We start from the raw sequence: 14,720 nt of genomic DNA on the forward strand, positions 1-14,720 counted from the left end.
ATTCCACCCCATCTCCGCCTTCTGAGTGGACAATGTGGCAGTCATCCCATGCCACTATGACTTCCCTCTCAAACTGTGATACAAAATAAAACCTTCCGTCTTTAGGTTGCTTTCGATTTTTTTCACAACAATGAGTAAAGCAATTGATGAAAACCTCAAAATGAATGCTTATAAAATAAATTAAAGGTAGTGCAGTGTAGTAAAATAAAATACAACTTTGATAATGCAACTTAGATTACACAGAAAAAAATGCATTTTTTCCTTTAAGTATAAAGATTATAGAGAAAAAGTAGGAATGAAAGTTTATGCTGAGAGCAGAAAGTTGATGTTTTATAGTATTCTGTGCTTTAAAAAGTGCTTAATAGAAGAGTGATTTAGTAGAACTATGGAATGATGTTCTAGGTTATCCAGAAGGAAAAGAAAAATATCATACCCTTCCATAATTGTTAGGTTCTGGAAGACTTAAGCCATCCCTAGATGAAAAACTACAGGCAATTATCAGTGTGAGTTTGACTCTTCGTCAAAGATGAGACAACTGACAAGTTATCCGATACCAAGTGGACCGATATGAACACACGCATCTATAAGCAGCACTACATAGACTCAACAGGATATTTTATATGTACCTGTTTACACATGTAAAAATAATTGTTGATTAATAGGGTATGACTTTGAGAGGGAGTTGGGGGTACATGGGCGTAGTTGGAGGGTAAATGGTGATGATAATGATGTGAATATAGTAGCCATGTATGATATTATCAAAAAATTAAAATTAAAAAATGTGAGCCAAAAGCAGAAAATAAAACTCAGAAAGTCAAACCTACTCTAAATTTGAAGAAGTTTCTTCGTCTGGTGTAGTTTCATCTTCTGATTGATCACTTAGAAGATCGCATGTTTGAATTGATGATGTATCTGCAACCTCTAAAACAGGTGCAATGCTAGGTCTTCTTAGCTCTTTCCCTCCCTCTGAAGGAAGGGCCAGGGTAGGGCCGCTGGATGCTCTACAGCTGGTGTCTTGCAAGTCTATAGCCACAGTACCTAACACAATGAAACACGAGAATCCATTAGCACATTTTTATTACCTGTGACATAACGATTTGAAAGCTATTGAAATGCAATACATTATCTTGGTGTGTGTGTGTGTCTGTGTGTCTGTCTTTCTGTCTGTCTAATATATCTAGAGTTCTCAATGCAATTTGGTCCTCCTTTGGTTAAACATTTCACTGGACAAATATATTTCACACTTACATGTGGAGTCAGTCAGGCACAGTGGCACACACCTTTAATTCCAGTACTCAAAAGGCAGAGGCAGGTTGATCCATATGAGTTCAACCTAGTGGGTTTCAAGCCAGTCAAAGCTACTGTATAAGACCCTGATTCAAAATAAATTATTTGGTATAGACGAGAGCTTGGATCCATGTGTGGAGAGGCAGTGAAGCCCTTCAGAGGTGTGGTCAACTCGAAAGTCCTTATGTGATGGCCAGCACTCATTCACTTGGTGTAGGAGAAAAGATAATAATTGTGGCTACTAGAAAGCACCTCACAGGACAACTCTGTCCTTTTAGGAAAGGGGTGAGGTTTTCTAGGAGGAATAAAAAAATAATCAAATAGATAATGGTTGTAAATTTTATAAAGTTGATTTATTGATGTAAGATAAGTCTGGCATGCTGCTATCTTAAAGTCGCGGACTTGAGTGAACATCTACGACATTTACCTCTATGGACAATCATGCGGTCTCCTAGGACTGCAGAGGAAAAAGAAAATCTGGCAAGTCAGATTCTTTTCAAGTCTCATCAAAAGCAAATTGAGACATCCCCCAGACACACACTTATCAAATTCTTCTTCTCTTACTTTCCTTTAGAAGATAGTACAAACATCTCTCCTCATGTAAAACTATCTAACAGTGTGTGCTAAATCCTTTCTCACTTTCAAATGGGATATTTATATAACCTCCTTGTCACTATATCGGACTCTATATCACTCCGAATACATAGTTGTTTTCTTTGCTAAACACAGGCTACACACCAACAGAAGCATGAAGATATGGATGCTCCATTTGGTCTATTTTCAGTTATCTTGCCAGTACTGATATCTGACAGTAATCTAGGCCCTAAGAATAAGCATGAGAAATTTATAAACAGCAGAAAGATCTACAAAAGTGGTTAGAGATGCACGAACAAGACTTTTCTTGCAGCATCTTTTTCTCTTTCAAATACTTGGTTCTTCCTGAGATCTTTCCCTCTGACACAAAGAGATAACCTATGTTTTGGAGGTGGGAATAATTCTTTATTTTTGTCACTGGCCATTTTCTTTATCTTCTGTGAACATCCATTTTTGGATCACAGGTCTTCAGAGTATGGACTCTATTGTATTTCATTAGTTCAATTTGCTCATCAGCTTAATTATATTCTTTTTCTCAGGATAAATTTCATAGTATTTGTAATAGTTTGTTAAAGCTTTCATATCAGATGCCATGAGAGAGACTAATTATTTCTCATAGTCCTGAAGGAGAAAGTTTCAGAAGTCTTCACATGGTTGTGATTTTTTCCCCCTTAGGATGGTGGTGAGGGAATGAATCTGTTGTCATTTCTGGTCTGATGATTAACATCTTGTCCATTATCTTTTCACATCAATTTCCTGGATGTGTGTCTATGTTGTATTTCTTCTTCCTGTCGGCTCACTAGCCACATAAAAATAATGCTGATCCTCATTACTCCATTTTAACTTGACTTCTTTAAAAAATATCTATTTAAAAATAATCTTATATCCCATAGGGTTTAAGTGTATAAGTTTGGGATGATAGTAACAGATTTCACATAACACTATTCTTGTCTCATTGGACTTTTGAAAATATAGATCATTAAGCCTCCTACAACTTGATCTCTGACATGTTTGAGGTTACTAAGGTATGTCTGCCATCTTACTGTGGACCTTTCTTTTCTTCTCTTTTTCTTTTGGTGTATGTGTGTGCAGGTGCTTAAATATGTGTGCATATGTGTGTATATAGGTGTACAATGTATTTGGGTGCACATAAGAAGTCTATAAATATATGTGTGGAATCCAGACATAAAACTTTTTGTTCCTCAGGAGTCATCTATCCTGCTTTTGGGCACAGGATTTCTTCCTTGCTAAGGGTCAACAATAGGGAGCTCTCCTGACAGTGACTCCAAGGCTTGTATCTGCCTCTTTACTGCTGGGGTTACAAGTGAGTGCTACCATGCTTAGCATTTCATGTAGATTCTTGAGGTCAAACTCAAGTCCTTATGTTTGCATGACAAGCATTTTATCCACTTATCAATCTTACAATTCCCCGTCCTTTACTTTCAAATAGATGTTATTATAGTTAATATCAATGCCGATTGTATTTATTCCACATATTTAATTAGTGACTGAAACTATTTTGTGACATTCTTAACCACAGCATGGTTTGAACCCATTGAAAATTGAATTCATTTATATGACTGCAGACTGGGGTTAAGACCATGAAGGGTTAAGACATGAAGGGCATGTGGTTTGAAAGCACATCAGAAGCCAAGTGCCCTGAGAAACTTGTGGATGTGTGACATGAAGGTCAATAGCATATGTACACGTATGGCATTGGGTATGTATAGCAGGGTGTAGAAATAGCAGCCTCTGATTGGCTGACGTTAAGGATAAAAAAGATATATAAAGTTCAAATGAAATATCCAAAAAGGGCTCTCTGAGCAATGAAGGCAATGGAATTACCTAAAGGAATTATATACATTCCTTACGACAAGGAATCATATACTTATAAGTTTGAAGGTGTTTAGTGCTAAATTTTAATGAGTTTCATCTTAGCTGGATATATACTATTTCATCTTTTTTGTGCCATAAATGTCAAAGTCAATGATGAGAGGAAAAGGAATGAATAATTTTTGAACAAAAGTAAAACAAGCAAAAAACAAACAAAACCCACTGGAAATCATCCAAATTGGTCATTGTTTGGATAATTAACAATAAAAAACATACAAGGAAAGCAGTAATAATCAAAAACAGAAAGTAATTACTGAGTAGTTGTTGGTAATCTTGCATTTTTATTTCAGGCAGTTTATAATTTTTCTTTTGTATTATCTAAATCATAGAGAGATTATAGCATACACAAGCAAGTTTTGAAATTGACTATGTATTTTGAGAAAATTGATGTGTACTTATAATCTTAAAAAAAAATACAGACTGAAGTTAATTCCAGTGAGTTTGAGTTTGTACTGACCCATGCTGGCGATGATGCTGTGGACGGGTAATCTGGAAGGCCCATGATAAAATGACCTTGACAAATTGCTTTTTCTCTGCTGGTCTTGGTTCTTAAATGCTGAATTTTCTTCTTTGGTAATATTAATATAAAAACATATGTCTGAAGCATTCATAATGTATCGAGGACCTGGATTCAGCAAAATGTTTTTATTATCCTCCCTCCTAACACCAATCAAGCAGACACCAAACCTTAATTTAAAAGAAGAATATAAGAGTTTAAGAATTACATTTTGGAAAAGTCTTTAGGCTTTTGTTCTTTTAAGTACTTACATTTGTAAGAAAATTAGTCAAGTCTAATCAAGAAAACAAAATAAAAACATCAAATAATAAAATTAAGAAGCAGGAGAGGATCCTAACATTTAATAATCTAATTTTTTAAAGAAAAGTATCAATTTAATTGGTCATAAGCATTATAGTATTAATAGATGAAAATTATAAAAAACATAAGTTAAAATATTAGACTGTCATCAGCAGAGGCAATGTTGCTTTATGTTTTTTTAAAATAATTACTAATGTCAAAACTATGAACAGTACTTCTTACCATTTTCAATATATTTACAATCAATTGGCATAAAGTGAGACTCTTAAAATGTCATGTGAAAAGAAAGTGATGTCTCTGAATTGCCCTTGCTTATCATTTCTAGCACCTTTCATAGATTAAAAAAAAAATAAAAAGAAACATTTAAAATATTTCTCAATGGCCATACATATTTAATAGAAGAAGTTTAAAACAATAAGAGTAATAATGTATTAAAATATTTCTTATTGCTCTTTGGTAATGTTCTAATTTCCTAAATTCATCTTAAACCCACACGGAGTAAGTCAAATTCTAAACGTTAGTTAGTAGTAAAATATGTATAATTAGAATCATTGACAAATTTGAGTATATTTCATATTAGTTAAGTGGAATATATTATTATACAGTGCCCAAATTACTTACATTAAAATATTTTAATATAGATATTTTTGATACACATTTTTTATAATTTTTATTTTTTATATTAATCACAGGTTATTTACTTTGTATCCCAGCCATAGCCTCCTCCCTCATTCCCTTCCAATCCCACCCTCCCTTCCTCATCTCTTCCCTGCCCATTTCCAAGTCCACTGCTAGGGTAGGTCCTCCTCCCCTTCCATCTGACCCTAGTTTAATCATGTATCTTCAATTGATATACATTTTTTTTTTTTTTATCTTGAGTTAGGAAGCAAAGGAAAATGTCTCTATGCCTAAATTGGAGTATATATACATTATCATTTGTTTTAACTTTTTTGCTTTTGGACAGTAGATAAAGATTAACGTCTATAATCAAACACTTATTTATTTTTTGGATAGTTTTATACTGTTTCAGAAGTGAAAGTTAAAAATCAGTAATCAAAATTAGACTTGTCCATATAGTGAGTTTGAGGACAGCCTGAGTTATAAGAGATTCTGACTCACAGGGGGAAAACGTTTTTTTTTTTTGTTTGTTTGTTTGTTTTGTTTTTTTCCTTTTGTTCTTTTATTTTTTGCAAGTGTTTGCTATTGTAAATTTAAACAACACTTCATCTTTCATTTATGTGACAAGATTCATTGTCAAATAGTTATTAATTCTTAATGAGCTAGGATGTTGTGAGTGACTAAGATGTGATAGGGTAGATATTACTAACATATTTTCCTCCTGGTAAACTTTTGTAGAAACTGCAAAGTTTATAGTTAAAATGGAACAAAGATTATGCTAAAAAGTCTAAACACATCAAACTCAGGAGTGCCAATATGGGCAACATTTTGAAAAAAAGGTTTAAATGGTTTGATTCACTGGCTGAGGAGTTAATTCTCCACTGGAAACATACTTTTTGTGTGCATGGAAAGAAGCATAGGTAAAACTCTTCCCTTCATACTCAGCAAAAAATGTACTTTCTTCCAAAATGATGTGATAGACTTCATTTCCTGAGCACCTCCCGTACATCTTCTGCCACTGTTCTGGCGACTGCTGCCCTTCTCTGCAACGCAAGCACACACACATACACACACAGAGAGGAAAACACAGTGAATGGGGGTAAATGACAGTGGCCAGACAGCCAATCCACAATGTCGAGAACCAGTAAACACAATTCACAGAGGCAGCTTTATGGCACGTTGAGCTCAGAATGATGGTGTTATACAGAGGTTATGACATTAAATTAAGATTAGCATCACAGAGCTCTGGAGCCACTGTCACCTACCCCAGGCAAGACTTCTCTGCCCCCGACAACAACCCCCATCGTGCACTAGGAGTCCCAAAAGGTTCAAATTACAATATGGCAGCCTTCAAGGACCAGCTGATTGTGAATTTTCTTAAGGAAGAGCAGGCCCCCCAGAACAATACAGTTGTTGAGTTGGTGTTATTGGCATGTACTTGTGCCATCAGTATCTTAATGAAGGAATTGGCAGATGTTGACATCATGGAAAACAAACTGAAGGGAGGGATGATGAATCTCCAAGAATGAAAGCCTTTTCCTTAGAACACCAAAAGTTGTTTCTGGCAAAAACTACATTGTGACTGCAAACTCCAAGCTGGTCATTATCACAGCAGGAGCCCATCAGCAAGAGACAGAGAGCTGACTCAATTTGGTCCAGCGAAACGTGAACATCTTCATCTTTCTCAACATTGGGAAGTATACTCTGAACTGCAAGCTGCTAATTGTTTCCAACCCAGTGGACATCTTGACCTACGTAGCTTGGAAAAAAAGTGGTTTTCCCAAAAACCGAGTCATTGGAAGTGGTTGCAATCTGCTTTACTTGATGAGAGAAAGGCTGGGCATTCACCCACTAAGCTGTCATGGATGGGTCCTAGGGGAGCATGGAGACTCCAGTGTGCCCCTGTGGAGCAGCATGAATGTTGCCAATGTCTCCCTGGCACTGAATCTGACCCCATAACTGGGCACAGATGCAAACAAGGAGCAGTAGAAGGAGGTTCACAAGCAGTGCCTATGAGCTGATAAAACAGTGTTATATATCTTGGGCCATTGGCCTCTCTGTGGCACACTTGGCTGAAAGCATAAGGAAGACTCTTAGGCGGGTGCACCCCATTTCCACCATGATTAAGGGTCTTATGGAATCAAGGATGATGTCTTCCCCAGTATCCCCTGTGTCCTGGGACAAAATGGAAACTCGGATGTTGTGAAGGTGACTGACTCCTGAAGAAGAAGCCCACCTGAAGAACAATGCAGACAGGCTTTAGAGGATCCAGAACGAGCCACAGTTCTAAATTTTCCCTGATGTCCTAGCACTTCACTGTCCAGTCCACAGCAGGGTTTCCATGAGACCACACACCGTCTCCTCCATCTGAGCTGTGGTTAGTGCAGCTATGTTCAGGTGGTCCGGGGGAAACCTCAGCTCCCACAGCTCTACCCTGATAAGTGTACTTATGTAGTGGTAACCTGGTTAGTGAGACAGTCCACTGTGTCCCAGACACATTGGCAATTGTGTATGATCCTGAGAGCCTGCTGTGTCACCGTGCTACACACCCTCACCAGACATGCCTAGGCCGGCAAGTTCCCAATTAGCCAGGACCTGGTTCCAGTGTGTAAGTCCATCATGCCTATCTTGTGCATAACTGATCTACAGGGAATTGTTTTGTGTATTCTGTGTGTCTGTAGTATAGATGGCAATATTATGTAAAAAAAAGAGTAAGATCTGCATATGGATGATGCAACCAACTACCCAAGTGTCATGCAATAAAAACACCAAATAAACCTTGAACAGTGAAAAACAAAAAACATTAGCATCACATATAACTATGATGAATAACAGGAGTTCTATAAGACCCATTGTCAGAAGTTTTTACTCAGGCTGTGAGCTCAGGCATTTGATTTCCTTCTGTGGAAAAGCTAAACGCATGTCCAACGTGTAGATCTTGTTTCATTGTCTCTGTCATAAGACTAAGTCTACCTTATAATACAGTTTGACACCTGCAGATACCTAACTTACTTTGTGTTTAAAACTGTTATAAAAATTTGAGTGTGCAAAAATATGTGTTAGTTTTTGTCCTTTTGATAACCAAGGCTCCGCTCAAGCTGTATATGCCTCATGAAAGGAAAGATCATTGTGAAATATACAGCCCTTCAAAATGAATGTATTGCTTCCAATCCTGTGGTAGCATTTTATGAAATGCCTGTGAGAGTAGTTAGGCCAAAGGATAAACTCTAGAGTGATTTAGAGCCACCACATTCCTGAAGAGCTACCCAGCCCTTTCTAGTAATAAAATTACAGCCGAGAGTCAGAAACCTAAAAATCCAAAAGCTCCCGACTAGGACCTGCCATGCCAGAACCTAGATCTTAGACTTCTACTGAAATGTGAAAATTTTTGTCTATAAACCACTCACTCTTTGACAACTTGTAAGAACAACGAAAGGTTTATTAAGATGGTATGCAAAAGAGATGTGAAAGGTATTCATAAAAAGAAGGCATGTACATTAGGAAAATATGTGGGCTGGGCATGGTGGTGCACGCCTTTAATCCAAGAGCAGGGGAAGCTGAGGCATGAGGATCTCTGAGTTGGAGGCAAGCCTGGTCTACAAAGCAAGTAAGTCCAGGACATCCAAGGTTACACAAAGAAACACTGTCTCTAGAAAAACAAAAGAACAAAACAAAACAAACAAAAAAACCTGTGGTTTTCTTAGCTCTATAATATTCTGCCTAATTTTGTGGCTCTAGAAATTTAAGTCATATGAAAATCATAATAAAATGTCCATAGCTTATATCCCCATTTGCCTCAGTACATTTATTTATTATTTTAATTTAAAGATTACGTATTCTAGCAGCAAGATCAGTACAAATAAAATGGAAAAAAATGCACATGTAATGCTATCTCATTATAATCTCTATAGATTCTTAAAGGTTGAAAGCAAAAGATGAACTTCATATCAAGTATTCAAAGTCTATTTTAAAGTCAGAGTATAAGCTAAAGGATTATTAAGGGAATGAATTTATCAATGTTTTTCAAAGTGACAATTACCTAAAAATACATATATGATCCCAAGGTAGAGGTTCTTTCTTCTTTAGCTTGTCATAAGTGCTTTTATCAAAGAGTCAAAACCTTGGGCTCTGGAACCTGAATACCAGATTTGAATCTCAATTCTGCAAACTTCAGTGATATATTCGACCTCCTGTTTATTTGAGATTATCCCTTGTAGGAAAAACAGCACCAACCTTATTGTGTTGGACAGAATTATGTAAGCTAAAGAAATCACTGGGCTAATGCTAAGATAACAGCATTCAGCAAGTGTTGGCTGCAATTACTTTGTTCTAACAACTTCCTTTCTTCCAAATTTTATAATCACTTTCAACATATCTGCCAATGTACTACCGTAATAGTCTTTAAAAAGTCTGTATGTGTTAATGTTAATGAATCTCTTTAGAAATATTGAGAAAGGGGAGTATTTTGCTATTGATTGCTTGTATTACTTCTAAACACCACAATTTGAATTTCATGTGTTGCCCAACAGATTCATGCTTGGGACAATTAGTCTCTGACTTATGTTACCATTTTGAAGCCAGTGGAAGCTTGAGTTCGGTCAAGTCCATCCATCCTGCTCACTGATCCACCAAAGTAGTAGAAGCCTCCTTTTCATGTTACTATTGCACAGATGAGCTGCTCTGTGGACAGACTGAAATCTCCATGAAACCGTGTGTGAAAATAAGCCTTTTGCCCGCTTTAAGTTTTTGCTCTTAGTTATTTTGTCACAGAAACAAGGAAAATAAATACATTAAGAAGACTAATGATTCTTGGTGGAAAAAAATTTCTTTTCGGCCAACACAAATAAAATCAACCTGTGGACCAAAGAATAATTTGGCAAAATAGTATTTGGCAAAAATCAAAGTCTACAGAGGATCAATCAATGTTAGAGAACATGCTGGCGATTCATCAGGACTTATCTGAGATACAAAATGATCACAAGGTCAGAGACTTGTTATGCAAATATAACTTTCAAGAGAATCATAAACCTAATTAAGAAGCGAAAATAGGAACACAGTATGGCACTGAAGAACGAAAATGTTGACCTCAGCCAAGGCCAGACCCCCAAAATTTTCTTCATCATGTGCTTTTCATCTTGCTACTTTATATCCTTACTGAATATGCCTGGAAAGGAGAACTAGAATAGATTTTTGGGAGAGAGAGGATTGTGGTGGGTGGAGTTGGGAACAGGAGGGATCAGGTTGTGGGGGAGAAGAAAATACTAGGGGAAATGACTGGAACTGGGGACATTTCAGAGGCAAGGAGGAAACCTAGTGCAATGGAAAGTCCACTTAATTCATGAGAGTTAACTCTAGCAAGGTCTCCTAGTAAAGGACATGGGGCCTAAAAAGTCATCTTCTACAAAAAGATCTCAAGTGGAGGGATTAGGAGACCAACCCAGGCACAAAACTTTTGATCTACAGCTTGTCCTGGCTGCACAGTGCTCTGGTACTGGAGCCTAGCATAATTGTCATCAAAGAGACCAGAGAGACTTCTTCCGGCAGCTGGTGGGAGCAGATGCAGAGTCCCATAGCCATATATTAGGCTGGGAGTCCTTTGGAGGAATTGGAGGATCCAGAGGTGTGAGAGACAGCAGAAGAACACAAAGAATCACAGAATCAACTGACCAGCACTCATGGGAGCTCACAGAGATCAGGGAGCCTGCCAGGGTCTGACCTAGACCATGTATGTATATATTATAGCTTGATGTTCTTGTGGGAATTTAAGAGTGGAGGAGGGATTGTCCCTAATACTTTTGCCTACTTGTTGGAACCTTTCCTCCAATTGGGTGGTTTCATCCGGCTTTGATGTGATGGTATGTGCTTGGTCTTATTTTAGCTTGTTGTGTCATGTTTGTTTGATGTCCTTAGGAGGTCTGCTCTTCTCTGAGGGGAGGCACGGTAAAGGGAGAGAGGGGCAAACTGCAGTCAAGATGTGCTCTTCCTGGCCTTGCTTTCCCCCAGAAAGGCAGGAGTGATGGGGGATGGAGACGCCAGGCAGTGTTGGACACAGGAGAAACAGAGTTATTCAGAGACAGCTTCATAAGACAGTTCATTTAATTGGGGAAAACAAAACTGGTATATAAAACTTTGAGGGGTGAATTGAGGCTATCAGGGTGAGTGTACACCATTGGCTGGGGGCAGGGTGCTGAGGATGCCTCCTTGAAATAAGGAGGAATTCCAGGTGCTTCTGGACAGTACATTGTAAGGGAAAAGAAAGTTTAACCTGGTTGCCAGGCTACTTGACCTCCTCAAGAGGGCAAGCGTGGGACCACAAGGCTCTGTGCATTGGGGCATGCAGGCCCAGGGAAGGATGGAGAGATTCTACTCCTGACAATCTGAGGATGAGATTTCTAGGTTTTGCACACACCTTAGCCCCACTCTTGCTCTGATTCTCCCCGGCCTCTGGTTCATGGCTCCACATTTCCCCCTCTTTCTTTTATAAAAGGAAGGTCTTATCATAGTCATCAGCCTCCACATTGGGAGTGGCTTGGTATTGAACCAGAAGCTGGTTAGCAGTTACTTTGACAATGTTTCTTACTTGCTGTTTTACATTGGATGAAACAAACGTTCAGGAGGAGGAAGATCAAAGAATCCTGGCACCCTTTTGGAGGGCCATCACCTATTCCTATAACTTTGTTGTGTCTATAATAGGTTTCCCTATTAAAAATATCTCAAGTAGTTGTTATTGGGAAGACTTGAGGGGGGGTAGGGTTGGGTGGTAGTGGAGTTGGAATGGAGAACAACAAAGACAGAGAATGGGGGAGAGAGATCTGGGGAGGGCTCATGGCCTGGATAGTGGCCACTAGGTTATGGATGTCATTTTAAGAGATCTTGTTGTCCCTTTGCGGGTGGCTATTTCCTTCATCTTCTCAGTCCTTGACCTGTCAGCTAGACATGGGCCATCTTCTTGTTTGGTGGGGTGATATTGGACATTTCTAGGTGGGATCAGAATAAGCCTGGACAGATCCTATAGAAAGACATAAACATAACCTCTTTCACTAGTGAGGAGAGGAAAGGGTCCTGTCCTTATTCTGTCTAAGGGATCCTGCCTGCCATTGTTCCAGGGCGGGAGGAATTACTCTTGGGATATGCCAGCAGAGGGAGATAGAAAGATGTTGGGAATTTTTGTAAATATTAACTACAATTAGAATAGCCAAGGCCCTTGCTAATTGTAATGAGGGGAGAGGCAATTATTTTTAAGTTGGGCTTTAGAGTTTGATGTGTTCTTTCTATGATTCCAACAGATTTTTATCTGTTGAGGAATGCCCATGATAGCAAAGGTGGAGAGGATGTGGTGAATTAATCTTTTTGAGCTTTCTCTTGTTTTGGTTGTAACCCATTGAAATGAGAGTATGTGTCAACAGTGACAACATACTTTGGGCTGCCAAATTGGGGGATGTGGGTGACATGAATTTGTCTGAGGGCATTGGATTGGCGCCCTCAGGGGCTAAGGCCCGTAGTTTGTAAACGTGGGAGTAACAAGAGATGCATAAGAGGAACATTTTTTTATTACCTTCTTATGTTGGGCATGAGAGATGTGGTGAGAAACAGGCCTGAAGACTTTTGAGTAAAAAGCAAGATAATGCTACACATGTTTAAAAGGATTGACTTTGATTTAATCTAAAGGACAAAGTACAGTTAACATGCAGCCCAGGGGCATAGGGGGAACAGCCCTACTCCTTCCAATCTCAGGATGAGATTTCCAGGGTTTGGACAAGCCTGAACCCTACTTGCTCTGAGCTACCAGCTCCCCTCAGTCCCAAAATTCCCTGGCCCCAGAATATATAATATAGATAAGAAGAAGAAGGAGAAAAAGAAGAAGATGAAAAACAAGAACAAGAAAGTGAAGAGGAAGAAGAAGAAATAGCAGATGTGGATATTATACCAAATACTGATAGCAATATACATTCTTACAAAAATAGTGCAAAATATGTGAACAAATTATGTGCAAATGTTTTTAGGTTCACTTTTATGGTAATTAACAAAACGGTGGCTGTAGTCAGAGGCTACTGGAAATAAACATGAATAGCTAAGTTTTGAGGAAAAAATAAAGAGAAAAGGAAATTAAATTTTTGGAAGGATAATTTCAATATAAGTAGGATGAGCCAGGAATGCTGTATGGAGAGGTCAGAAGCTGAAGAAAATCTAAATGAGAGATTAGTTGTTGCTGTCTAGAAGAAGGCCATGCAAGGCAGCAACAACAACAGACATTTCTCAAAAAACAAAGGAATGCCCAGTATGTCCAAATAACAGCAAAGAAGCCAATTTGAGTTGAGGGAGAAAGAAAAGAAGTAGGAGACAGCTGACTAAGGAGAGTGCTCTTGTAGAAACATCATTAAATACACCTAATATTTACTTTGAATGGCATGGCAGCCACTGCAAATTTTAAATATTTACAAAAGTATACACTTACATTTAAATATATATATATATATATATATATATATATATATATATATATATATATATATATAATCTTATCATTGTGCTAAGAGTAGTTTGAAGAAGATCAAGGACAAACGAAGCTGTTTTCTGGGCCCAGCTAGTAATGATGGCTACTACCAAAGGATCTCTTGAGCTCATCATCTGGTTATTCCTTTTTTTCCATCAATGTTAAACTTCTAAACTAATCCTAACTAACCTTTGCTTCCACAATTGTCCCCTACATATTTGTGAGGTTTTTCAATGCATGGAAATGATAATGGGGAATACTGAAATGTGAATTGCCATGATTTAGCAATTCAGTACAGATAATTAAATTGTAATACTACATCCCATTAGATGAGTGCAAACCTACTATGTTGACTTTTAAAGATTTAAAAGTTAAAATTTAAGTCATTTTTTTTTTTTTTTTTGTAATTGTCACTTTAAAAGTCTATGAAGGTGTAGTCACTATTACCTTTGGGGTTTCATAGCTTTCTCCTCTCCACTCTAGCCAAGAATAGTCTTTAAATTTTTCTGATCAATTTACTCCATAATTCACTTAAGAATTTTCATAACAAGACTCCATTTTCCTTCTAAGACACCTCCTTACTAACCTTCAGTTCAATCATTATTTACTCCGTCAATAGTCGTAAATTTAGTTCTCCTTTCACAAAACAGTACAATGGAAATTTTATTATTATTATATTACTTAATGGCAAGGCCCTCAAAAGAAAGAAATAATGTCACATTACTACTCTGTTCCCAATATGTGACCTCCATGTAACTCAGAGAAAGTTCTCTTAAAATTTGTTTTTTTCTTTTTTGCTTTTTGGGGTTTTTTTTTTGTGAAAAGTGATAGGTGAGTGAATATCATTCTTCTATATTTCTTGAAGATAGTGCCTTTTCTCTGGTATGTTTTTGATCACCACACATGATTCAACTTTGTTCTGCTGATCAATGTATTTCCTTTTCTTTTTGTTGTTGTTGTTCTCCTTCTCCTTCTTCTTCTTCTTCTTCTTCTTCTTCTTCTTCTTCTTCTTCTTCT

General features: G+C 37.6%; 1 protein-coding gene and 1 pseudogene across 3 annotated transcripts in view; one reads left to right on the forward strand and one right to left on the reverse strand.

Annotated features, from left to right (window-relative positions):
- The window catches only part of Kcnt2 (potassium sodium-activated channel subfamily T member 2), a 377,298-nt gene that overhangs the window by 94,167 nt on the left and 268,411 nt on the right, over positions 1–14,720 (reverse strand). For 2 of the 3 annotated variants that reach the window (XM_055624692.1, XM_055624691.1), the window contains exons 15-17: positions 6,103–6,252; positions 4,232–4,461; positions 825–1,038 (exon numbers count right to left, since the gene is read on the reverse strand). In XM_055624692.1, coding sequence (XP_055480667.1) covers positions 825–1,038; positions 4,232–4,461; positions 6,103–6,252 — 594 coding nt within the window. The remainder of the gene's footprint in view (positions 1–824; positions 1,039–4,231; positions 4,462–6,102; positions 6,253–14,720) is intronic. The other variant, XM_055624693.1, reaches the window with a different exon arrangement.
- LOC129689464 (L-lactate dehydrogenase A chain-like) lies at positions 6,550–7,499 on the forward strand (annotated as a pseudogene).

This window comes from Psammomys obesus, unplaced genomic scaffold (assembly GCF_907164565.1).
Source record: "Psammomys obesus unplaced genomic scaffold, mPsaObe1.curated_primary_1811, whole genome shotgun sequence".
Lineage (NCBI taxonomy): Eukaryota > Metazoa > Chordata > Mammalia > Rodentia > Muridae > Psammomys > Psammomys obesus.